Source organism: Elaeis guineensis, chromosome 9 (genome assembly GCF_000442705.2).
Source record: "Elaeis guineensis isolate ETL-2024a chromosome 9, EG11, whole genome shotgun sequence".
Lineage (NCBI taxonomy): Eukaryota > Viridiplantae > Streptophyta > Magnoliopsida > Arecales > Arecaceae > Elaeis > Elaeis guineensis.
In genome coordinates, this window is record NC_026001.2 from 24,932,760 (window position 1) to 24,958,844 (window position 26,085).

The 26,085-nt window shown below is 35.5% G+C and overlaps 2 protein-coding genes across 2 annotated transcripts in view; one reads left to right on the forward strand and one right to left on the reverse strand.

Annotated features, from left to right (window-relative positions):
- Positions 1 to 12,488, forward strand: part of LOC114913682 (uncharacterized) — a 34,428-nt gene extending 21,940 nt beyond the window's left edge. The window contains exon 7 of the mRNA XM_073243584.1: positions 12,343 to 12,488. Coding sequence (XP_073099685.1) covers positions 12,343 to 12,348 — 6 coding nt within the window. The 3' untranslated portion in view covers positions 12,349 to 12,488. The remainder of the gene's footprint in view (positions 1 to 12,342) is intronic.
- A 979-nt stretch (positions 12,489 to 13,467) lies between these two features.
- Positions 13,468 to 14,632, reverse strand: LOC105031951 (aldehyde oxidase GLOX-like). Its single transcript, XM_073243017.1, has 2 exons — positions 13,539 to 14,632; positions 13,468 to 13,477 (listed from the first exon to the last, which is right to left on the reverse strand). Exons 1-2 carry the CDS (start codon positions 14,630 to 14,632, stop codon positions 13,468 to 13,470), a joined length of 1,104 nt encoding a protein of 367 aa, XP_073099118.1.
- Between the last annotated feature and the right edge of the window lie 11,453 nt (positions 14,633 to 26,085).

A 26,085-nucleotide genomic window follows, 5' to 3' on the forward strand; every position in this document is an offset into this window, starting at 1 on the left:
CTGACTTTTAGAGGACAGAGCACATCCCATCTAGAGTGTTAGATTATTTATGATATCTGGAATTCTATAGAGTGTATCGGATTGGTCGCATACAGATAGACGTTGGTCTTATTACTACCTTGCTTAAGAGATGACGTCCAGAGACACATTTCATCTTCCATTCGGTGAGGCGATCATTACGTTATAGGATATTAGCATTCTTACCGGACTACCAGTTGATGGTGATCTAGTTACCGAAGTTGATCTCACGCTTACCATTTTAGAGTGGCAGGCTTTGTGCTTACGATTGCTAGGGTTTGAGCCCAAGGCTCAATTTTTCGATCATTCACGATTGAGGATAGAGTGTTTGGATGATCGTTATCAATACTTGCACATTGGAGATGATTTACCAGATGAGATGGTACTGCAGTATGTCAGGGGTTAGGTGCTGCGGTTGCTAGGTGATGTTTTATTATCTGATACTTCATCAAACAAGATGAAGTTGATATTTTTATCGTTATTGAAGGATTTAGAGTTTGCTGGGAGGCTTAGTTGGGGCAGTGTAGTACTAGCTTATCTGTACAAGACTATGTGTTGGGGTTCTTATGCTGATCAAAGCGAGATTGATGGTTATCTTGTATTATTATAGGTATATGAATTAAAAATTTATATTTTTAATATTCTATTATAGCTCTGATTGGGTATATGATATATGATTTTTTTAAAATTTACAGATTTGGATATGAGAGAGAATACCAACTATCAGTCCATTACAGTGAAGTTGCTTGAGATGCCACCAAAGTAGCATGATCCTGATGTCTCATTCAGACTAGACGGATCGTTGAAATATATGTATAAAAATATTGCTTCTTTTACTTAAAATTTAGTACTGTTTTTAATTCGATAAAATTTATTTAACATGAATACACTATCAAGTAGATAGAACGTTGTATTCAACGTTCACCACGTATTGACGAAAGTGGCATAGGTTTATAGGTACCAGTTGGATACATTAGTTGATACATATAGATGGATAAATTTGATTTATTTATAAATATTATTTTACAGTATTCATAATCTATTAAAAATTTAGCTTACTAATTTATTTTTAGTTTTAACTCTATCAATTTTTTTGGGAGCCATATACAGATGAGATATTGGCCATATTACCGCAGATGTATACAGTTGGACATGACATATGGGCTGCTAGAGTACCACTTATTTATTTTGATGTAGTAGAGTGGTATTTTTTCGATTGTGTGCTACAGTAGTTTGGCCAGATTCAGGGCATCCCAGAGCAGTTTGATAGCAACCAGAGACTTCATCATATTGATCGACGAGGGAGAGCTCGTATTGACGATGTATCAGACATATAGAGTACATCATCATTTGAAATGTACGTCGAGATCACATAGTTCATGATGATCATATTTTGAGAGGCTGTCTATATACCGAGGACTACATGATTTGATTTTTTAGCATTACAGTGTGAGTCATTGGACAGCCTCGATATACAGTTTCAGGATACGAGGGTGAGAGTTTTGCTGTGTGTTTTTTGATAAGACCATAAAAATTATACTTTATATCAATATCTTTACTTCTAATAATTAAGATTATAAAATATTTTATTTAGTTTTGTTATATCTTTATTTCATGTTTTATAGTATATTGCTAATTTTATTTTTATTATGTAGACTGATTCTTTATCTGATCTTATGTTGGACACTCGTCATACTTTATCTATGATTGATGAGGATGAGCAGATCTAGATACTGCGTGAGATGGAGAAATCATGTTTGAAAATATTAGTGACGATTGACGTTGATCCAGATACCTGTGTGTCCTAGCATGGAGCAGCCGATGCGTCAGACATGAGATATATGCCGTCACCATATATTTCACATATGCTATCACCGTATATTCTACAGATGTCATCACTACACGCTGCACAGATGCCACCACCTTTTGATCTACAGATGGCAGGGCCTTCTTCTTCCTATATGCCCGAGATGACATCATCGATTTCTAGTTGGCTACATGAGTATGAAACTTTCTTTGCAGGCCCATCCTTATATCCAGATGAGGGAGTCACTTAGCCCGCAGATGCTCTGACAGCATCAGTTATTCCTGAATAGTATAACCAGCAGACATCTACTGATATGAGGGAGGAGCCATCACAGCAGATACACGAGCAGAAGCGATCATTGAGGACCTTCTTGAGAAGGTCCAAGCGACCACGGCCATCACGACATCCTTATGGGACTTAGTATTTTTTAGATTTATACTTAATATTTTTGAGATTTTTATTGTACTATTTTTTGTACACTTGATATTTTTATTCTATTTTATATTATTAATTATTATTTTTATCAGAGATTAGTTTAATTTCAAGTGATCGGATGTTATACTTTGTGGACATAGATACACGTAGTCTCATATATCTCAGAAGATTAGGAGAGAAAAAGTTATGCTAAAAAGGTCACAGAAATTATAATATAAATAATAATAATATGTCGAGTAATTTAATTACATCTCTTGAAATAATCAAAAATAAGCTAAATCAGACAAGTCAGTTGTTTATGAAGGAGGACTGCGATAGAATGGCATTTGATATTCACACTTCTCTCTCTGCCTGTACACTTGTTTTAAAGACCCAGACGATTTAAGCCCCTTCTTCCCTTTTGTTTTTCGTTCTTTGCCCGTTCACCGCCAAACCTCGCTCTTTTTCTATCTGTTCACCGTCGATCCCCGCTTCGACTGATCTCTGACAAGCTCACTGTGCTGGTAGGCCCCTCTTTCCCCTATTCTCTCTTCTCCCTCTTCTCTCCCTCTTCCCCCTCTTCTCTCTCTCTACCAGTGACGATCGCCCCCACCCCTGGCCCCCGGTTGGCAGCAGCCCTACCCCCTTGGCCCGATGGTGGCTCCTTGGTGGCGGCCGCCCCGCTCCCCACCTGCCCCCCCTTTGGCCCAATGATTCATCTCGCCATTAATGAGTGAGCATCCCGAGATGAGGTTCCGTGCTTTGGATGGTATGATGGATATTGTGGTAAGTATATTTTATTTTTATCTCATTTTGTTATGTTGTTATTAATATACTTATGAGTAATATTTATTTTTTTACAGTTTCAAAGGATCACATCGCTATATCATACGGCAAGGAGTGGATTCCATTCGATCACTGTTGGATGTAAGGATCGAGCACTTATCGATATTATGGATGGCCTTATTGATACTATGCGAGTTGTCTCAGAGGATAGACGACTTCAGATTGTGCCATCGACAGCCAGAGATGAGATGTGTTTATGAGAGACGGACGTATAGGAGGCCCCAATATCTTGATATATATAGCTCTCGATAGTTGTGATATTTTTACATGCTAAAATAATTTTATAATCATTAATATTATAATTTATATTATATTAGTTATATAAAAAAATTAATTATTAAAATTATCTAATATTTAATTATTCAACATCATTTAACCATTCAACATCATTCTTTCATATCAAGAAGATATATTCATACCATAAATCAAAAACTGCTACAGGAAAATACAGTACTATATCATCACACCATACAACATATATATACTACACAACATATACAACCAAAAACTACTATATCATCGCACCACAGAAGATATAAAATATGATAATCTAATCCTTCAGATCAGCTTAAACAGCAGGACGATAGCGATGAGTAGATGAGGATGGACGAGCAGATGAGGATGGCCTATAGGAGGATGGCTGACTAGGAGGAGGCTGACTGGATTGATCACTTGAAAGATTTGAAATAAGAATATTCATCCGTTGGCCGATCCAGACAACATTCTGTAAACTGTAGCCAATTCAGTAGAGAAAATATTTTATCTTTTTATTCCATCTAATTCTCTTTGTATTATACTCTGGAGCACTCTAAGAGTGCAGATAATCTCGCGTAGCTGATGTTGTATATCTATATGAGGTAAATATCTCTCTAATTTTTTGATACGACAGACTAAATTATGAATGCTCTATCTTATATCCTGCACTGCTGAAATAAGATTGTCTAATTTTTACTCGAACGAAGAAGAACTATGCATCCCGTTAGGATCCATACATGCAGTGCTCTCTCCTCAAGATGATGACTAAAGAATAGATACAACCTCCCAAACAATTGCACTGACCATATCTGAAGTCATCCTTATTGGCTCAACAGGTTCCATACCCTCCATAGACTTAGAAGGTCCTACTTCACTCCTCCTAGAAGAAGGTCCTGTTTCATTCCTAGGTCTTTCTTCCTCAGCTAAAATATCTTCATCTACATGTTCTCTCCTTCTATCCTTTCTAGTCTACTCACCATCAATTTTAAACCAATGCATTTTGTATAGGGCTCCTTCATTGATTTTTCTATCTCTACCTAATTTTGTTGATTGTTCACCCTGAATTCTCACTCCATAATGTTTAAAGACATGGGTTAACATCATGGAATAAGGCAAAGACGTCTGTGCCCTATCCACCGCTTCTTGCATAACCTTGATTATCATTCTTGGAAGGTTGAATAGGATACATTTGACTGCATGATACATAATTGCTAAATCCCTCTCTGTTACAGTATCAAATCCTCCAGTTCGAGGTTGTATAACCTAGCAAATAATTATATGGAGTAGTCTCATTTCAATATTTAAGTATCTTTCATGAATTCTCTGGAATTGACCATGATCCTTTACTCTAATAACAGTTTCTACTATTATAGTTTTATCTCTTCTATTGTCTCGCAGCTCACCTATGATTGGAAGTTTTAAAATTTTTCCTAGTATTTCATCATCCAAATAAAATTTTTTTCCCTTAATTGAAGATGATATGGTATGTTCTTCAAATGAAATATTCTTATAAAATTCTCTAACTAACTTCATAAATATTGGGGCTTCAGCAATGCAGATAAATTATGATCCCATGGCTCTAATTAAGTTTGCAATCTCAAATCCCTTCGAATCTAAAAAGTTTATATCAACAATACGGCTGGAGAGAATATTTTTATCACTTACTGAAGTTTTCGAAGGAGGTGATCTTGAAAGAGGAGGTGATGGTGCTTCGCTTGCTTTTCTTCCTCTTCTCCTGTTTTCTTCTCCCTTTTTGTTTTCTTCACTTTTGCTTGCTCTTTGGCATTGGGGAAGATGCATCTTTGGAGCTATTGGCCGAGAAGAAGATGGAAGGAGGTTTTTAGCTTGAGAAGGAGATTTTTCATTTGGATTTAAGATGTGAGTGGAGATGGTTGTGAAGATGAAAGCTTGAGATTCTGAGAAGAATGGAAGGAAAAGAAGATGAAGGAGTGAATATTTTGAACTAATTCGATGATTTAAAAATATATAAAAGTGGTGGAAGAAGCCACCTAAAATAGGATCAGATATATTCACCTAAAATCAGAAAACAACGCAGATGTAGGTGCCTACATCTGGGATGTAGGCACCTACAACCGAGATGTAGGCGCCTACATCTGGGTTGTAGGCGCCTACATTCCAGATCCCTCTAAGCGCCTACATCCTGGATCACTCCTGTTGGGTCACGGGTGGGTCACGAAAACTTTAGGTCAGATCACGAAAACTTTAGGTCAGATCATGGCATTCGAGTGCCAAGCAAGTCATGGCTGCCAAGCAAGTTACGGATGCCTACAACATGCAAGCATAAGTGCACATCAGAATGGTGCTGGTTGGACATTAGTGACATCCTTAGAGATGAGTGATCATCGATCCAATTAGGTCATAGGCATCCGCTCACATCAGTGCACATCCATGATGATGATTGGACATTCTGAAGATCGTCTCCCTCTTCCTATAGTAGGTCGCCCTATAGGAGGATGGCTCTATCTGATCACATCTGATCATCGAACCATGACCTCCGATCGGATCCAATCAGAGGATGAGAGCTGGGAGGATCCGACCGGAGTACGATCGAATTCGAGTGAAGGATGAGAGCTGGGAGGATCCAGATCCGACCGAAGGATGAGAGCTGGGAGGATCCGATTGGAGGACGAACGGATCCGACCAGAGGATGAGAGCTAGGAGGATCCGGATCCAACAGAAAGATGAGAGCTAGGAGGATCCGATAGGAGGATGAGAGTTGGGAGGATCTGGATCCGACCGGAGGATGAGAGCTGAGAGGATCCGATCGGAGGACAATCGGATTCGATCGGAGGATAAAAGCTAGGAGGATCTGGATTCGATCGAAGAATAAGAGCTGGGAAGATCGATCGAAGGATGATCAGATTCGATTGGAGGATACCAGAGGATGAGAGCTAGGAGAATCTGACCAGAGGACGATCGGAGGATGAGAGCTTGGAGGATCTGGATCTGACCAGAGGATAAGAGTTGGGAGGATCCGACCAGAGGATGATCGGATCCGATCAGAGGATGAGAGCTGAGAGGATCTGACTGAAGGATGATCGGATCCGATCAGAGGATGAGAGCTGGGAGGATTTTCATAAAGTCATCGTGTAGTAGGGCGGCTTTGTGAGTCGCCCTTTGATATGGTGACTCCTCGAGTCATCCTTCTGCATCATGATTTTTTTGACTGATTCAGCACTCTCACATAGCGTGAGGGCGGGTTAGGTGGTGCCTAAAGTCACCCTATAATAGGATGACTTTCTTTCGAACAGCATCTTCATAAATATTTTTTGAAGAATATTATTTTCATAAATTATTTTAAAATTAATAATAAATCAGTAAAAAATCTGATTTGGATTGGTATAGGTCGATACGACACCGGTACGGAGACGATATGAATTGGTTTTCTATTTTTTTTTATTTTTTTGGCCATTGGATGGATTTTTTTGAATGTGTAACAAAGAAAATGCCATTTGTTATGGCGTATTTGAAAATGCCATGTCAAATGAAATGATATTTTTGAAAATGCCATTTGAAATGGTGCTTTCAAAAGCACCATTATAAATGGTGATTTTTTTTTTGATCTTTTGATTCCATGGGGGACGGGGGGAGGAGATGATGTGGAGCGAAGAAATGCCATTTCAAATGATGTTTTTTATCAAAAAAATATTATTTGAAATGGCATTTTATGATTTTGTATCATTCCTGTAAATAAGTTGAAAGGTGCATTAGTTTTGTAATTTTTTTTTAATATTATTTGGGTAAAGAACTCTAAAAGTCGGACTCTATCATATGGTGACCCACATGCATCTACCATTTCTCTAGGCCGGTCGGCCCTATCGACATCATTGTTGATGGCCAAGCACTATGAGAAATCGTGCATCCAGCAAAGGATCATGAAAAATTCCTCCACCTCCTAGTTCATCACCGTCTGATCGCCCTCAACACCATCTTTTTTTTTTCCGAACACGTGGCATGCAAAAAATCATCCACATGTCTCCCTCCCATTTTTTCCAAAATCTCATGTGTCTATCGAAGGTTCTGCCCATGCAAATGCTACCAGAATTTTCAATTCAAATCTTACCTTCATAGGATTTATAGGGTTTAATAGGTCGAGGGAGGACCATGCCCATTATGTCTCGCCTAGACTTGATCAAAATGCAAAAGACTTGACCTACATGGTTCAAACCCAGCAATCAATTCAATGGGTTGCTGGCAGAGAGTAGAAGACCAACCTATTGGTGTGTTCGAAAGCTGAGGTGCTTGTCGCATCATCTAAAGACACTAAAACCCACCCCTATTCCACTTCTTCTCTTGTCTATAAACGCACCTCATTTTTAAGCCTATGAGAGTGAGAAGTTGCTATCCACATAGCGGAAACCGCCTAGGAGAAAAATCCCTCTTCGAGATAATTGCATCTCTTCATCTTCTACTCAATATTTTTTTTTTCAATTCATCAGTACTCTTTAGATGTTATGGATGACTCTCTCCTTATTTCCCCCACATTTTCATTCAAGAAAATTTCAATCCATGGATACTTCTCAGGGTTGCATTCGATCTTATTCCATCAGATAGGCCATTGTCGGGATTCTTGTAGAGCATGGTGGCTGGTGGCCATGGATGCACCTTCTGCAAACCCTAGAAATAATCCTGACAACACTGATATAAAGCTCCCGAGCTCGAAATCTTCAAATTTGGAGAAGAAATCTTGACCGAAAGCTTTGGATTTAGAAGGCAATGATTGATTCTAACAGGGATTCAAGGGATCTGAACTTTTTTGACATCCACTTATGCGTAGCTCTTTCCACTTTTTCCAAAATCCCACATATCAAATGGAGGCTCTGCCAATGCAGAAGCCTCAATATATATATATATATATATATATATATATATATATATATATATAATATATATATATATATATATTAGATATGAAATTAGTAGTTTTATATATGTACCCTTAAAACTATTTGAAACTATGTAAATACCCTTGCAAATTTATTATTTATGTACTACCTATATATGAAATTGCATACATACCCTTGCGAATTTACTATTTATATGTACATCCTTACAAATTATGGATAGCTTAGAAGAAGAAAAGAATTAAAGAACGCCATTCATGTACTTCCGAATGAACTTGTACTTGCTAAGAGTTGGAGCTTGTGAAATGAAAGAAATAACAAAATTATCTTGTGGAAAAGTAGTAGTGTTGAGGCAGCAGCAAGGCGAGGTCTTTTCTATTTTAAAGAATGAGAATGCCATGAAAATTCTACATCTGAGTAAGCAAACTCGTTACCAAAGAATATTTTGTCCCCTTTTGTATCTTCATCTCCCTAAACCCTCTATAATCCTCCCTTCTCCTCTTATGGATATTTCCTTCAATAACATTAGCTAGGCCTAGATCCTTCTATCAAAAAGAAAAACATAAATTGCAAAAAAGTACAGAATCACAATGGATCTAAAAGGGATATGTAGCATAATAAGGTTGTCAACTTGGCTTTGGATGTATTTTTTGCCATAAATTATCATAGATTAACTACATTAATTAACTTGACATAATCCAAGTTGATAATATATGATTTAATTCAAGGTGATTCTAATTACCAAGCTACATAGGTCCAGACATAAACCTTAAACATAACTAAGCATCAACCTAATATTGGACAAGGGTTAGTTTCACAAAATGTGGATAAAATTCTAATTTTATCATGTCCGTCTTTTACATTTTCTTCCTCTTCTTTTTGGAATTATACTGTAGTATTTACACATGATGGATATAAAAGATCGGTTTCTACGGCATTCCACCAATTGTGGTAAGAAACAACTAGAATGCGATGCATGCTAGCATGAGTCCAAAAATAGTAACATTAGAATATTATGATGAGAAAGAGGAGTTTCTTGAGCTTTCTTACTATTAAGATATGTGAGAGATCTAAAATAGAAATATCTCATGAGTTTTTTTTGGGATTCGATCCATGAAAGTTTGAGAAAAAGAAGATTTAAGAGGAGTCCTACCATAGATACTTAACTATAATTAAAAGTCCAAATGTATGTGTGAGCTTCTTCTATTAAAAGAATAGAGATAAATTGTTTATTTTTTTAATTACATTTGACCATCAAACAACCAACTTATTGATCTTCTTTGACATTATAATCATATAATAATATATATTGCCATAGAAATTATATAATGTTATATTAATTATATTTTTTATTTGTCACTAATATTTATGGTTACATGATAATATCAAAATTAGAATTATTATAAAATAATCATAACTTTTTGCAATATCAAATATTACTTGTTATATTATATTATGTTATTATAACTTGCATTCTTATATTTATGATTTTATTATAATAATATGTTGTTATCATCAGAACATATTATTATATAATATGATAACAATATAAAATATTTATCATAATATAATACTATAAAAATTTTATAATATCTATATTTTCCAGTTATTCATGTACATAGATAAATTTACATTGTACACAATTAAATAAATATAGTATATGGTTAATAAGTATAGTATATAGTTAAATAAACATTGCACATAGTTAATTTATTACTATATATAGTTAAATTTATATTATACATAATTAAAGTATTATAGTAAACAGTTAATTTGTTATTTTACATAATCAACTTACATTGTACATAGTTAATATATGATGGTACATAGTTAGATTTACATTAATTATATATAATTAAATAAATAAGGTACATATTTAATGTATCATTGAAACTTATCTTCTCACATTCCAAAAGAACATTTTATGATTAGAATTTTGGTAATTAAGTAGTATAAGACCTTGAATTAAAAGAATTTAGATGCTTTATCATGTATAAATTTCAGAAAAAAAGAGATGTCACAACTAATTAAAGAATCATGAAATTTACTATAGGACTACGTTTCTCATTGAAACTTACCTGCTGACATTCAAAAATATAAAGTTTGTAAGAATTTTGGTAATTAAGGAGTATAAGACCTTGAATTAAAGGAATTGCATTTATAAATTTCTGAATAAAAAGCCTAAATAAATCAAAGTATCATGAAACTTACTATATATAGGACCATATGTCTTATTGAAACTCACCTACTCACAATCAAAATAGAAAGCTTGTGATTAGAATTTTGGTAATTAAGGAATATGAGACCTTGAATTAAAGGAATTGTCATTTATAAATTTCAGAAAAAAAAAGACATGTCAAGACTAATTAAAGTATCATGAAACTTACTGTAGGACTACATGTCTCATTAAAACTTATCATTTGAAATTAAAAGTTTGTGATGCATTCAGACTATCATTTAGACTAATTCCATGGGTTGAAAACAATCAAAACAACTTGGTACATAGTTACATTAACTATATATATAGTCACATTAATATATCATAAAACTTAGTAATCAATGTATGATGAAACTCGTTGTACAACGACCGACACTTATATGCTTGAATATACCATGGAACTTAAGTCAACCTAATACACACTGAATATAGTATGGTAACAGTTACATTATCAATATACATAGTGAATATGATATTAACCTACTACACATTCAAATATACCATAGCGAAGATAAAATTTGGATTATATTGAAATATATGTATCAAATCATACTCGCTAGTTATAATGTTAGATTACACAAGAGGGATATTTTGCATTTGGAATATATTAACAATTTATGTATAATATCATACTCAATTTGTTACAAGATTAGATTTTACAATTAACATGAATTTATAATATTATTTGCACAACCATCATATTCTAATCTTTTGTACTAGATATTTTTTTCAGACCACGACCAAAATTTTTTATATATAACATAGTACCCATGAGAAAAAAATATTTACCACAATCCAATTCTTATATAATGGAGCATTCTTGAACTCATCGTGTAATAGTTTCGAGCTACCTCTTGTATGTTCAAAAACATGAGCACATACACTCCATAGTTTATGATATCATGGCTCCACTGCAGATATTCACGAACATGCATCTACAACTTGAGCTTCAGGGATGTAGTATCCTACTTATTTTGATAGCCAAAAATACACAAATGATGCCTACATAACGTGGTATGAAGTAGAATATGTTATTTGCAGGTGTTGTTAACATCGAATAAGTGATACTCATATATTTACTTACATCCTCTGATATGTTGAAGCTCCACAAAAAGTTGTAGTAGTCAAAATATAGCTCCTTCGAATCCAAAATTAAAAGATACCAATGCCATCCTATATTCATTGAGATGAACAAATATTTAACACCGCTCGAGATCAAATAAGTGGATATCCCCTAACTATTTTTGTATGTTCGGCTATGCAGAACCTAGAATCTGATTGGTAACCTTAGGAGTCACCTTAGTGATGCACGATAGGAGCACATCATTCTACACTAAGAAAGAGAAGAGGAAGATTATAAGTTGTAACATCCATTGCTTGAAACAAAATGGATGCTTCCAATAAATTTTGTACCTATATCTCACAACGCAAAAATAAAGCACGGCTCTCGATGGGCTCCATGCATTGTACATGAACTAGCTCCATGATATGGAATTAGTATACATTATTATACTATATATAATCAAAGAAGAATTTGTTAGCACAAAAAAGAATAGAAGTGAGATAGATAAGCATCATTTTCATATATTTGTAGTGATCCATCGTGAAGGAGTTGACTCAATGCACGATAGGGATAAGAAGGTTACGATGTATCTGGGTCCTCCCAAATAGACTCATTGCGCATGAGCTCCCACCCTGTCTGAATTAGTGGGAGGTATTTTTTCAAACACCACCTCTTCCAAACAGACGGAAAGCTTTCTCTTAGTTAAGTTGGCTCCTTTGGAGTTGCATGTAGTTCAGATGGATGGATACTTGACCGAACTTGGCACCAAATCTGACCGATCTCAGCTTAATTTATCATTTATTATAATGAACTTTTCTATATATTAATACTTTATGATATTGGGTGCATGATAAAGAAGTGAAAGCTACTCCTAGCAAGAGATGGAGGCTACAAGTATACGGAAGTGCGTATAATGGCGAACTTTGGCTACATGAGCTTCTACACCAAATGCCCCAAAGGACCTGCAGATAACCAAACATCCGTAAATTGCAAGCTACTGGGGTTGGATCATGACATAAATTATTCTCAATAAATTAATTTTTTTGGTAAAACTTAATGCACTATTTTTTATCCTGCAGAAAAAAAGGCACATCAGGCGAGATATATTCCAATTATGTACCTCAAACCGGAGCAAGATCTGAAGTAGCGAAGTTCCTTCATTTGATGTCGTTGATAATTTCTTGACCCAGGCGCAAGTTAATCATTAACAAACAACCTAATTTAATGTCAAATTTTAAATTTTATCATCGCATTCACTCCAATTGAGTTTTCACTTCGACAATTTTTATGTTCCATAAAGTATTATTACTTCCAAAGAAAAAAAAAAAAAAAGAAATTACTCTATGATGATTCAACTCACCCACAGACTAATACTTCACGGAAAAAAGGAAATTTTTTGTCCACGACATTTCCAATAAATAAAGAAATAAGTAAGACGTAACCTTCTCTCATTATTGGATAAACCTCACCCACTCGGACTTACTAGGTATCCCTCCATTAACCACGGTAAGCAAGTAGTACCCAGAAGGCGCAACAATAGAAGATGGTGGAGCCTTGAGAATGGCATGCGTCCGGCCACCCACGTCCCTCACCATACTTCTGCACTCCAGCTTCAGCATCCTCTGGTTCATGGACAATGAGTGAGTCGCAAAGGGCGGCGAGTAAGCATAAAACTTCACCACATCAGCTGGCTTCCTCTCAAGCTCAAACCATACACCGAACTCTTCTCCATACCTAATCCCATCACTTCCACGATCATATTGGATCGACAAGTTCCGAGCCCTCTTATAGTCGAAGAACCGCCCCATGTAGTAAGGAGTGAAGGCCTCCACCCTCAGCTCGGTTGGATAGGCGACACCGAAGGTATATCGCCGATATGGATTACTTCCTGCCACCAAAATCCTCCCATCCGGGAGAACAATGGCTGAAGAGTGGTACATCCTCGCTATCCCAGTAGAGTTTAGTACGGAGAACCTCTTCCCTACACTCTCCTTCGGCTCGTAGAGGTGAGGGTGGTAGGAAGCTCTCGTGGCCATCTGCCACCCGGCACACCCTTGCGTCGCCCCATTGATGATAAGGATATGGCCGGTGGGGAGGATCAGCATGTCGTTCATGACCCGCGGCCCGGGCATCTCCTCCATCGCCCACTCGGGGTTCTCGTCGGTGATCACCAACCGACCGCACGACCTCAAGGCATCCAAAAACTGACCCCGCTTCGCCGCCCGGGGCGCTCCGGAAACGGAGCCTCCGCATACCATAATCTCCACTTTACGGAACACGTCTTCATGCTCTAATGGGAGCATCACCGATGAGCCGGTGCTCGGGTAGTTCCGCGCCCCATCCCCCGGGATTCGAGGAAACGTCTTGATAATCTGGTGGTGGTGGTGGTCGAAGAGTATCGAGTCGCGGTTCGCAAAGATGAATAGATTGCCGTCGGAAGAGAGGTGCACGAAGGGATATAAGTTGTTGCCCTTGTCTACCATCCGATCATAAGTCTGGCGCAAGAACGGCAGCTCGAAGGCGCCTTCTTTCTCCGAGGATTTAGGAAGGAACTCATAGTCGAAGGCATTGAGGCCGCCGACGATGAAGACTCGGTCCTTCTCCGGGAGTATCTGGTTCGTCGCGTACCACCGGTTACTGGCGAGCAATTTCTCCGACTCGATCCAATCGCAGCGGCGGTCGGAGCAAGGGTTGAAGTAACGAACTTTCCGAGTGCCGTTTCCGAAGCCGCCGGTCTGGGCGAGGGTGCCGTTTCCGAGGAAGGCGCCGGAGGAGCACCAGGTGTCGGTGTCGATGACGAGGGGGCGGATCGTGTTGGTGGCGATGTCGTACTCGACGGAGTGAGCCCAGCAGGTGGGATCGTAGACGTCGTCGGTGCACCGCTTGCCGGAGGGGCGGAGGCGATACTGCGAGGGGCCGGCGCTGGTCTGGTCGAACATGAGGACGGTGTTGCGATGGGTGAGGGTCATGTGCATGGCCACCACGCCGGAGTTGTTGAGGAGAAGCTCCCACTTCCCTCCTTTCCCGCCTCCTGTAGCTTGAGCACCACCATGAGTGCCCCACCACTCCATTAGCACGAGCAAGAGTAGACTTGTTGCTACTTTTCTCATCTTGGTAGAGACATGATCACCATGGATCGCCACCATCTTTTTTAGAGAGAGAGAGAGAGAGAGATGTGGTCCAAGTATGGAGGGTGGAGAGGGAGAGTCTTAAAGGGGAATGCTGCAATGGGAACTGGAGATGGTAAGGTGAAGAAAGGAGGAGGGAAGGTTTCTTTCCGTTGTTGTAGATTCTGGCCTATTTCACGCTCACCCAAAGACGGTTTGGTACCGAGTTTATTTGCGAGGATTTTGATTTACTTATTTAACGTCATCGTAATGCTTTCCTATTATGCATGAGCATACGTGCTGGTAGCGACGCAACGGCAAACATTGGTGGTTGGGCGACGGATATGTCATGCGCGGGAAACAGAGACGATATCTGAGCCGCCCACATTAGGGCATGGAGGAGATGAACGGTGTTGTAGAAGAACTTGCAATCGTGGCCGTTTCTATTAGGTCAATCAAAGCTTCAATTTATGAGCCCTCCACTACTCGCGTGCATGTATTTATATGGGATGTAAATTTATTTGATATGCTAATTAACACATTCGGATTGCTGTCAAATAAATATTTTGGCATGATTTTTTTCTTTATTAGTGGCTGCTAGATTGATTCCATCAGAGACGAAGGTAAAACCTTCATTATTTATTTGTGATAATATGGATTGGTTATATCAAAGATAAAGTATCCTGATCAAAATGCTAATGACAGGGGATTACACAGGAGGAAACGATAATATTTCCTTATATAGGGTTATGTTAAATCAGAAGTCCTTGGGAAGCCAGTCACCATATTCTCCAAAAGCTTCAATGCCTGAAAATCTAAATGCCCAAATTGATGATGCCAAAGAGTTGACTCTTCTCTAATGACAGCTTTAAAGAAATTTGATTGATTGATGCAGAGTGCCAATGGAAACATTCTATTTTTGGCTATTTTGATACAAGTAATCAAGGTGTTGCTTGTATCATGGATGTAGAGAGTTAAGTTCTCCATTTGAATATCATAGCCTCTTTCAAGTAGCTGACCTAGACTCAAAATATTATTTTTCATGTTTGAAACATGGTAGACATTGGATATATATACCTTTGCTCACTATTTCTAAGTTCAATCAGAATTTTACCTCTATCACATTCTGGTCTTTGAGATGAATCTCTAGATGTGATATTGCCATTGTAGCTTTCATCAAGTTCTGCAAAAAAACTCCTTCATTCCACATATATGGTTAGAGGCTCTAGTATCAAGATACCAAGTGATGGAATTGCAAGCTTCATTGTCATTATAAGCCATCAATAAAACAGGTCCCTCTTCCTTTTCTTCTTCTTCCTCATCTGCAAAATTCACTTTCTCGGCTTTATTGTTAGTATTACAGTAACATTCGGATGCATAGTGGCCGTATTTTTTGTAAATATAGTACTGAATTTCAGATTTGTCATACCCTCTATCTTGAATATCTACTACGTCTATAGTCTCAACCTCTACCATGTCCACGTGCTTTTTTGTTGAAAGAATTTGCACCGCCACGGCTGTCATCAGATGCACCTACTACCTGTGACCTACCACCTCTTCCTCTTCTTGCAAAACCTCTTCCTCTTTGAAAACCTCCTCTATTAGGCAACCCCTCTTGTCTGGGAGAGTAAATTTGGCCTAAAGTGCATGTTCTACTGATTTTTTTCCTCTTCTCTTCGTAAGCCTTTGTTCATGAGCTTGACGATATCCCATAAGCTGTTCTATTGTCATTTGCTCTAAATCCTTTGATTCTTCATGGCCACAGCCATAAAATCGAACTTTTGATTTAAAGACCGCAATATCTTCTCCATTACATGAACATCACTCAATCCTTCTCCATTTCTTCTCATTTAATTAATAATGAAAATAACTTTTGAAAAGAATCAGAAATAGATGCTGAACTTTCCTTATGAAGTGCTTCAAATTGAGCTTTCAAGGCCTACAATCGAATTTTCTTTACTTTTTCTACTCCACTGAATACTTTATGAAGTAATTCCTATTGGAATGTAAACCCAATTTTGATTGTTTCTTTATTTATTTTGTTTGATGGCATTTATGTAATTTTTTAGTTTGGTAGTGTAGTTAACAATCTTTTACTTGTTCCCACTTTATGTAAACAATGAGAGAAAAAAAAAAAATCAGCCCGTGAGTTGGAAGAAAAAGGGTTGTCTTTTGGTTTTCTTTTGAGAAGAAGATGAACATGGTGAGAGCTTGGTAGGAGAAGCTTAGGTGCAGATTTTTTCTATAAAAGAGGAGGAAGATTACAAGGAAAGAAAGTCATTTCTTAGTTGTTGATTTTTCTGTACATTTGTAAGTAATATTTTAGATTTTTCTTGATGGAAATGAAGGTTTTTGAAGTGGATTTGAGCCCATCTTATTTTCCATTATTTGGCTTCATTTTCTATTGTTTATGTGATGTCATTTACATATCATTAGCATCTATTTAGCTCCAACAAACTTGGTATCAGAGCTTGGTGTGGTGATTTGAGGAGTGCTTGGTATTTTGCTTGCATCTTTGGTTTGAGTTTGAAATTGGTGCAATCTTTAATTAAAATGGAGGGTAATATGCTTCCTATTCAACTTTCTAAATTAACAAAGGAGAACTATGATCATTGGAGCATCCAAATCAAAGTTTTGTTAGAATCTCAAGATTTATGGGAGATAGTTGAAAAGGGGTTTGAAGAACCTAGCTCACCACAAGAAGAAGAGAAGCTGACCGAAGGTCAAAGAAATGTTCTCAAAGAGTCAAAAGAGAGATAAAAAAGCTTTGTTTGCCCTCTACTAAGTCATTGATGAAGCCAACTTTGAAAAAATTTCTAATGCCAAAACTTCAAAGGAGTCATAAGAAATTCTTAAGAATGCTCATAGGGGTGTTGACAAAGTTGCGAAAGTGAGGCTCCAAATCTTGAGAAGAGAATTTGAAGAGTTGAGCATGAATGAGTTGGAGTCCGTTTTCGATTATTTTTCAAGAGTGTTGTCAATTGTGAATGAAATGAAAAGAAATGTGAGGAGATTAATGATGTTAGGGTGATGGAAAAAATTTTAGGTTTTTTGACACCAAAATTTGAGCATGTGTTAGTAGTTATTGAAGAAGCCAAAGACTGGAGCACTATGACAATTGATTATTTGATGAGAATGCTACAAGTTCATGAGCATAAATTAAGTAAGAAATCTTCTAGCTCTTTAGAATAAGCTCTCTAATCCAAGCTCTCGTTAAAAGATGTCAAGGAAGAATGCCATGTTGCTAACACTCAAAGAAGCCAAGGTAGAAGCTATGAGACACTACAACAAAACAGGTTATCAGCGATAAAATTTTTTGTCGCTAATAATCGATTTTCGTTGCTAATAACCGATTTTTGTCGCTAATACATATTAGTGACAAAATTTTCATCGCTAATTTTTCATCGCAAATAATCTCATCATTGATAATATTTTATGATGAAAAAAAATTTTGTCGCTAATAAAAGATATTTACGACGAATACTTTTCATCGTTAAAAAAAAGAAGACGAAAAAATTTAATCTAAAAAAAAGTATTTGTGATGAAAAAAATCATCGATGATAAATAAAAAATTAATAGCGATGAAATTATTTTCATCGCTATTATTTCCAAAAATTTTAGCGATAAAAAATTTACATCGCAAATAACATTATTTGCAACAAAAATAATTCATCGTTATTAATTTAATAAAAAATAAATAAAATTAAATAATATTAACGATGAAAATTTTCATCACAAATAAGATAATTTTCGATGAAAATTTATATCACCAATAATTATTTACGATAAAAAATTATTCATCACTGTTAATTATATATTTATTGATAAATTAAATTATGTTAGTAAAATATTTTTAACGATGAATATTTTATCGAAAATAATTTCATCGCTAATAATTTAGTCATACTTTTTTAAAAAAAATTATGAATATATATTTTAAATTTATATGTATAATATTTTTTATAAATTAAAAAAATTAAAATAAAAAATTATATAATAAATTGATAAATAAATTTTATTATTTTATTATATTAAATTAAAATTATAAGATATTCGAAATAAAAAAAATACATCAATAAACTATCAAATATCGACATTTGGAGAACGAGCTGGGGATGGAGAGCCCTCGACGGAGCTCGGATCGATGATGGAGCTTGGATTGGCCTACTGTTGTCTCATCAATTATATCGTCTACTCCATCTGCGTCATCCACTCCATCATCTAGATCTGAAAGCGCTGATAGTTATCGATGCATGCAGCCAACTCCTGAGCTCGCTGTCGATCCTCGATAGTCTGTCTCTGCACCTTTGTCAGCCGAGCCTAGCATGCAGAATAAATCTCAGCCCTAGATGATCATGAGGATGAGGGAGTAGTGATCCCATGTCCTAGACTCCTAACATAACAGTCTCATACCGAGCATCCGATCACAGATCTCATCATCTATGAATGCGGTCGAGCCCTCAGGGATAGGTTGGGATCTCATGTCGGTCATACGATTCTAAAAATAAAAATTAGAGTTATTTTAATTTTTTAATAAAAATTAAATTATGAATAAAAAAATAATTAAAAAAACTTACAAAGAGCTCCTGACTCTCCGTCGTCCACTCGCTGGTAGGTCTGCTGGTAGATATCGATCCTACCAGAAAGCTCGCCACTATCAGCATCTCTCTGTAATTTGAGAATTAATTAAAAAATTTTTAAATAATTAAAAAAATATATCTTAATTAGAAATTAAAAAAATACCTACATGTGCTCCATGTGGCGAGCAAACGATCTCGAACCCCCATAATGCGGCACGGTCTATCTCATCTGGTTCACTGTATTCTGGGCACATTGTCTCTATAAAATTAGCAGTAAAATTAGTAGATAACAAATTTGATTTAAGAATAAATGATTAAGTCATTAAAGTCTAAAAAAAATTTAGATGTGTAACCTGATGTACCGGATCCTCATAATGCAGTATATGGTAGTCCAATCGTCGATGGTGATGCTGTCATAGGGCTGCAGCCGCGCTGCCTCTTGCCCATGAGCCTGCACCACCCGATACCAAGGCTGATGTATGTGATGGCGATAATTCCTGAAATGCAAGGTTAGATGGGTGTCGACTGCTCGCCTCACATGATCATCCTCAAAATCGACGATGTCAAATACATCCTGTGAATAATAAATATTAGAAGAATACTATACAAATTAAATATTCACAATATAATTTATTTTACCTATGAGTGGTGTAGAAAATCTCTCTCTAAGTCGGGACAATATGACGTTAATCGAAGAGCATCATGGGGGCATAGCTGTGGCATATAATGCCCAGCTCGGTCTGCCATGGCTCACACCATTCCTTAATGGGTCCGGTGTAGCCGACCCATATCTCGATCTAGAGATGTTGTCTCGAGTGCTCGCATTTCCAACGCTCTAAAGCAAGATTCTTCGATGGACCTCGCCCTCGCTTGACCACTGATATAGATTGATATGAAACAACAATAAATAAATCGTTAGTATGATTCAAACAAAAGAATCAAATTTCATTATATATGAAGTGTAATAATTAATACCACTGGGACCAGTCTCATTGGGACCCATCTCACTAGGACCCACCTCACTTGTACCCGACTCACTGGGACCTGCCAGTGTAGGACCCTCTGACACTGGAGCCGGTGAGGTAATGGAGATCGGTGAAGGCACCTCAACCTCTGAGCTATTTGTAGGTAACTGTGAATGCGATCGTCGTCGTCTGTCTCCTGATTCCATATCTGTAGGAATTGAGATGTAAATAAATATAATATTAAATAATAATAATAAAAATCAAATAACATTCTAATGAATATAATTATATCGCATACCATTATTACAACACAAAATTGAATGAAGAATAAAGATCTACTCATCAATATTCGTATCTTCTTCGATTTATAGATCTTCATCCGAATCACAGTAATCGATATATGTATCATCTTCTATCTCATCGTCATTTATATTCATGATCAAAATTACTTTCAGATACAGCAGTATTCATGCGTATTCGAACAAGCAACTTGATGTAAATCATCTAATAATTCTCTTATACCACTATGTTCGACAGGTCCATCAGCATCACTATCATCTTCAGTATCGTCATCGTTGCGCACCACCTCATTCGGATCACCCTCTCTATTCCATGTCCAATAAGTATACTTCTTATCCATACCATATTATAGCAAATGCTCCTCAACAAGTGTTATGTGATGATATACCATATTGACACATCTATTACATGGACACTTTATCCGATTAGCACTGTCAGCCTTATGCCGTGCAAAGTCAATGAAATTTTGAACTCTTTTTTGATATTTAGATAAAAAAATACCTCTAGCATTTATCCAATTTTTGTTGATATTTAACTAACAATAAACACAAAATCATTAACAATCAAAAAAAGTTTCATGATATTTAAGATCCCGATCTGAATTTCAGACTAAATCGCATTCTGAATTCCAACCAAAATCTCGATCCGAATCCAGATATGCAGACTGAACATGCAAAATAACATATATTAAAAAAGACATGCAGATTGAACATTAACACAGAAAATATGTGGCTCTATCCTTTTATGAAGTAAAAATGCATGATCCTATCCTTTTCAAATTATTACTAATAAGTGTGGCTCTATCCCTTTCAGAAAAATAATAATCTCATTATTATTATTAGTGGATATTTTATCTCATTTTTATGAAAATATCGACAGCATCTCTTCATGGTTCTCCAAATATATGATGTGGATATGGTGCCCACGCACCCTATTCACCATATACCTGGAGAACAATGGACAGATAACTATTGAATACCACATAATAAAATGAAATATCAACTATTATTAATAATAATATTATTACTTTTTTAAAAACCTCGAATACGGGACATCCAAGTTTCGATCTCGATGAAGATCGAAACTTGAACGGAAATCTGTGGCTCAATGTAATTTAAGTACCATCCTTGAACGTGCATTTGAAGATGGATTTCTAATTTATCAAAAAGAAATAACTTCGTATTAAAATTTTTTGATCAAAAATTTTAATAGTTTTCTCTAACATAGAAATATCTTTTTTATTTATAATTTTAGCAGCATACAAAACAGCACATAAAATAATTTAATTGTAACAAGTAACAGCAATGTACATTGTGTTAGTGAAAAAATAATTAGTCAAATAATTAACTAACTTCAGTAGTAATACTAAAAAATAATATGTAATAATTATAGTAATTTCAGCATCATATTTTATCCTCATGAAGACTTGACCTGACCCGTCCCATCCCGACCCCATCCTCATATTTTTGTCGCAAATAATTTTTATGTTTTAAAATTTTAATTTATTTAATTTTTTAAAATATTAATGATGAAAATTTTATCGTTAATAATTCTTATTTATGACACAAAATTATCTTTCGTCATAAATAATTAAATTATTTGCAATGCAAACTTGTGTCATAAATAATTAAAAATATTTATTTTTTAATTTTTTTGACTTATTAGTGATGAAAATTTTTAGTCGTAAATAAGGATTATTGATGATGAAAATATTTTTTTCATCACAAAAATTTTAACTATTACCGATGAAAATACTTTCATCGCTAATATTTATATATTTATAATTTAAAAAATAATTTTTTATTTACGATAAAAATATTCATTGAAAATATGCTATTTATTACGATGGAAGTTATTTTTTTATCGCTAATTTATTTTTTATTTAAGATGAAAATTTAAAATCATCGTAAATATTTTATTATTATCGATGAAAATTTTTTTACGTCATTGATATTCATATTTGCAGCAAAAATTATTTTCATCGTAAATAAATTTATCGCTAAAAATCTCTTCCTTGTAGTGAGAATTGGGGAAGGAGGTATAGAGGTTGTGGAAGAAGTTATTGTAATTAAGGAAGAGGCTTTAGCAATCAAGGAAGAGGATTCAGTCATAGAGGGAGAGGTGGAAGGCATGGTAGAGGAGGTCAATTCTCATTTTCCCAAAGAGGAAGGTCAAGAGGCAACTTTAGTTATCGTTCTAAGAAACAAAGCTTCGACAAGAGGAATGTGCAATGCTTTAATTGTCACAAGTATGAATACTATAGTAATGAATGTTAGACAAAGCAAGGCAATGAAGTTGGAGAGCAAGCTAGTATCATTGAGAAAGAGAGTAATGATGGAGTGATTTCTACTTTGTTGTTGGCTCATAATGGAAATGATGAGAATGAAAACAATGCATGGTTTCTTGATACCGGTGCAAGCAACCACGTGACGGGGAAGAAGGAATTGTTTGTTGATTTGGATGAAAATGTGCGAGGCAATATTACTTTTGGTGATAATTCCAAAATTTTGGTATAAGGTAAAGATAATGTTTTCATCAAGCTCAAGAATGGCAATTATAATTTTATTTTCAATGTTTATTATGTTTCAAATTTACATAGAAATCTTTTGAGCTTGGGTCAACTTTTGGAGATAAATTATAGTGTTGATATGAAAAATCGCTCACTTTGTGGGATAGTGATAAGTGATATATTTTTGTATCTATTAAAGATATTTTTGATAATTTTTGATGCTAACATCTTCTTAAAAATTTAATTTCATAAGTTTATTAATTTTTTTTAAAAAATAAATAATTTTAGGGAAATATATAAAATTAGAATATATTTATGAAAAATAGATGTTAATTTAATCGAGCAATTTAAGCATCAAAATAATATAAAATTTTAAAAAAAATAAAACATATTTTTTTTAATTTTTCAGGTGAAAATCAGAGCAAAAATGAAGCTAAAATATCTTAAAAAAAAATCTAAAAATAGTCTCCGATGCACGATGGAGCAGTCGCTCGATCCACAGAGCCAAGACGCGGTCCACGGGAATAGTTTCGCGGTCCACAGATGTGGCTCATAGTGAGAGAAGGATTCTAGGTGTGATCCAGTGACTAATATTCATCCCGACCCAGATCCGACGGTCCACATTTGCTGTCGGTTTATAAGAAGAGGTTTTGCGCGATCCGATGGCCCAGAAGCGATCTATCACACGATCGAATGGTTGAGGATGCTCCCGACTGTGTTAAGAAGATATATGGCACAATCCGATGGCCCAGAACCAATCCAAACCCAGATCGGACGGCTACGGTTTGATCTGACTTTGATAAGGATTAAAATATTAATTTTTGATCAAATCTGGACGGTCCAAGCCTGATTCGACGGCCAAAAAAATTTCTAAATGTTTTTATATAATTTCTAAGGATTTTAGGACTCCTTTTCCTACCAAAAAATTATGAAAAATTCATCTATAAATAGGGAGTCCGGGAATAAGCTTTGGGAGCAGAAAAAATCAGAGAAAAAGCAAGGAAAAAATAGAGAAAAAAATCAAGGAGCTTTAAGGATCAATTATTGGGAGATTATGGAGCTAGAGAGCTTGATGTGAGGCTAAATCTCTTCAATTCAGGAATATGATGAAGCTTGTAAATAGATTTTTATTTTTTTCTTTTTGTATTTAATTTTTATACAATAAAATTTATTTTTATTTCATATTTTTTTATTTTTTTTGAGGTATTGATCCAGCCTACATAGTCTATACCTTCTCTTGACATGCCGTGATCTCTGGATACGGTACGTGCTTAGGAAAGATAGATCGTGGTATGCTAGATTAAATCTTATATCCTGTAATTGAGTTTAGATAGTTTATACTTCAATAGGATAAGCACCACCATGAGTGTCCCACCACTCCATTAGCACGAGCAAGAGTAGACTTGTTGCTACTTTTCTCATCTTGGTAGAGACATGATCACCATGGATCGCCGCCATCTTTTTTAGAGAGAGAGAGAGAGATGTGGTCCAAGTATGGAGGGTGGAGAGGGAGAGTCTTAAAGGGGAATGCTGCAATGGGAACCGGAGATGATAAGGTGAAGAAAGGAGGAAGGAAGGTTTCTTTCCGTTGTTGTAGATTCTGGCCTATTTCACGCTCACCCAAAGACGGTTTGCTACCGAGTTTATTTGCGAGGATTTTGATTTACTTATTTAACGTCATCGTAATGCTTTCCTATTATGCATGAGAATACGTGCTGGTACCTACGCAACGGCAAACATTGGTGGGTGGGCGACGGATATGTCATGCACGGAAAAACGAGACGAGATCAGAGCCGCCCATTTTAGGGCATGGAGGAGATGAACGGTGTTGTAGAAGAACTTGCAATCGTGGCCGTTTCTATTAGGTCAATCAAAGCTTCAATTTATGAGCCCTCCACTACTCGCGTGCATGTATTTATATGGGATTTAAATTTATTTGATATGCTAATTAACACATCCGGATTGTTGTCAGATAAATGTTTTGGCATGATTTTTTTTCTTTATTAGTGGCTGCTAGATTGGTTCCACCCGAGACGATCTATGCACGCCTGCATGCATGGAGGTTTATGTAGCCTTAAAACATGATTTACATCATAAAATAGATCACTCTTTCATCATATGCAAATATTGATATATTGGAAGAAATTATATTTCTTTTTTAACCAATTTTTTATTCTAAAACTTTTTGGAAAGAAAAAAATAATTCTCTTGCAACATTCCAAATTAGATTTTTAGTAATGGAGGTTTATGTGGCCTTAAAACATGGTTTTCATCAGAAAATAGAGCACTCTTTCATCATATGCATATATAGACATACCGGAAGAAATTATATTTCTTTTTTTAACCAATATTTTTTGTTCTAGGACTTTTTGGAAAGAAAAAACAATGTATTCGTAACATTCAAAATTAGATTTTTGGTAGGATTCTTCACAAAAGAATAGATTAATGTTTTATCCTTCGTGCATGGTCCTTTTTTGAAAAAAAATAATTCTGAAATTTTTTTAGTGATAGCTTTTGTGCATGAGATTTTTTTTTTGAACATTTTTTTTAAAACCAAAACTTTTTATTATCAAACTCTTCAAATAGAAATAAATTAGATTTACACAAAAAAAGAACAATAATTCATTCATAACGTTTTATAAATTAGATTTTTAGTGGCACACTTTGAAAATGAGTTAATTGTTCATTTAAAAAGAAAGATTCTACACACATAAAAAAATATATTTATTAAATTCCGCATGCATGAAGAAAGGAAAAAATAATTCCTTCGCAATTTTTCTGTTGTTCAGCATAGGGCATATAAGAATATATTATGACACTCGATATTACCATGAACCACCTAATCAATAAAAAAATAGAAAAGTTTCTTAGATATATCCTTTCAATTTCCATTTAATCTTGGTCTTGAATTGTTTTAGTTCATAAATATAAATGTTAATTTTATATTTATAGTTGTTATGCATACAATTTATAACTTTTGTAAGCTAATTTTTTAATGGTTTAACATATGAAATAGTACAGTTACCATGCTATAGAAATTAATTAAAATGTTAGATGATGATCAAATTATTAATGTGAATAAGTTGATGTTAGGTTGCTGGACAAATATTGTTCAATATTTGATTCAACCCAATTTTG

What these genes read in the sequence shown, in the direction of transcription:
- LOC105031951 (XM_073243017.1), bottom strand. Translation starts at nt 14,632, where the DNA reads ATGGTGGCGATCCATGGTGATCATGTCTCTACCAAGATGAGAAAAGTA.